Raw genomic sequence first — 1,263 nt, forward strand, 5'->3', positions numbered from 1 at the left:
GCAGGGGGCGGGCGGCAGGGCACTGATGGCTCTCCCGGCTCTGCCCCACAGGCTGGGACATCTCCTCGCTGAACCTGGCCGAGGCCATGCGCCGGGCCCAGGTCCTCGACTGGCAGCTGCAGGAGCAGCTCTGGCCCCACATGGAGGAGATGAAGCCCCGACCCTCCATCTACATCCCCGAGTTCATCGCGGCTAACCAGGAGGAGCGTGCCGACAACCTCATCCCCGGCACCAAGGCCGAGCAGGTGAGGCCGGGGGCAGGCTGGGCTCTGCGGGGCCGGACTGGAGCTGGAGGGCTGGCCCTGCTCCTTGCCTGGGCGCCCTGGCAGGTGGGTGCCCTGGGGCCGTGCACCCTCACCCTGACCTGCCACCACGGCTCCCCGCAGGTGGCTCAGATCCGCCGGGACATCCGGGACTTCCGGGAGCGCAGCGGGGTGGACAAGGTCATCGTGCTGTGGACGGCCAACACCGAGCGCTTCTGTGATGTGCGGCCCGGCCTCAACGACACGGCCGACCACCTGCTGCAGGCCATTGAGGTGAGGGAGATGGGCAGGGCTTTGCCCACCCTGCCACGGCACTGCTGCAGGACGGGGCAGGGGATGCTTTGGCCTTACCCCAGGGCAGCCTTGTCCCCCAAGCCCTGCTGCCCCGGGCCGTGCACTGAGACGCCGCACTCCTTCCCCGCATCTGCAGCGCGGGCTGGAGGTGTCCCCGTCCACGCTGTTCGCGGTGGCCAGCATCCTGGAGGGCTGCGCTTACATCAACGGCTCGCCCCAGAACACCTTTGTGCCGGGCGCCGTGGAGCTGGCTGTACAGCGCGGCGTCTTCATCTGCGGCGACGACTTCAAGTCCGGGCAGACCAAGCTCAAGTCGGTGCTGGTGGATTTCCTTGTTGGCGCCGGGCTCAAGGTGATAGGGGGTGGGGGGTAGGGAGAGGGGGGTCTGAGTCGTAACCCCCCCAGGTGGGTGCAGGCCCTGGCATGGGCAGGGGTGTGCTGGCAGCATGGCAGAGGGGTGCAGGGCTGGAGTAGGGGATGCGGTCTTCCCAGGGCTAGCGTCAAGGGGCACTGCCAGGCTACCTGGGGGCTTCCCGTGGGCAGCGTGCAGAGCTGAGCTGAGCTGATGCAGTGGGGCTGGGGCTGGGGCTGGGGCTGGGGCCGGGCAGCTCGGACCCTCCCCTTGGAATCCGGCCAGACCTGTTCAGCCGCCGGTCGGGAGCCAGAGCGGGGCCCTGCCCCGGGGCTGGGGTGGGACGGGGGGGGC

At 70.0% G+C, this 1,263-nt stretch overlaps 1 protein-coding gene across 1 annotated transcript in view; it reads left to right on the forward strand.

Annotated features, from left to right (window-relative positions):
• Window positions 1-1,263, forward strand: part of ISYNA1 (inositol-3-phosphate synthase 1) — a 3,908-nt gene that overhangs the window by 143 nt on the left and 2,502 nt on the right. The window contains exons 2-4 of the mRNA XM_006028845.3: window positions 52-245; window positions 387-536; window positions 694-909. Of these exons, the coding sequence (XP_006028907.1) occupies window positions 52-245; window positions 387-536; window positions 694-909 (560 nt within the window). The remainder of the gene's footprint in view (window positions 1-51; window positions 246-386; window positions 537-693; window positions 910-1,263) is intronic.

Source organism: Alligator sinensis, unplaced genomic scaffold, assembly GCF_000455745.1.
Source record: "Alligator sinensis unplaced genomic scaffold, ASM45574v1 scaffold1354_1, whole genome shotgun sequence".
NCBI lineage: Eukaryota > Metazoa > Chordata > Crocodylia > Alligatoridae > Alligator > Alligator sinensis.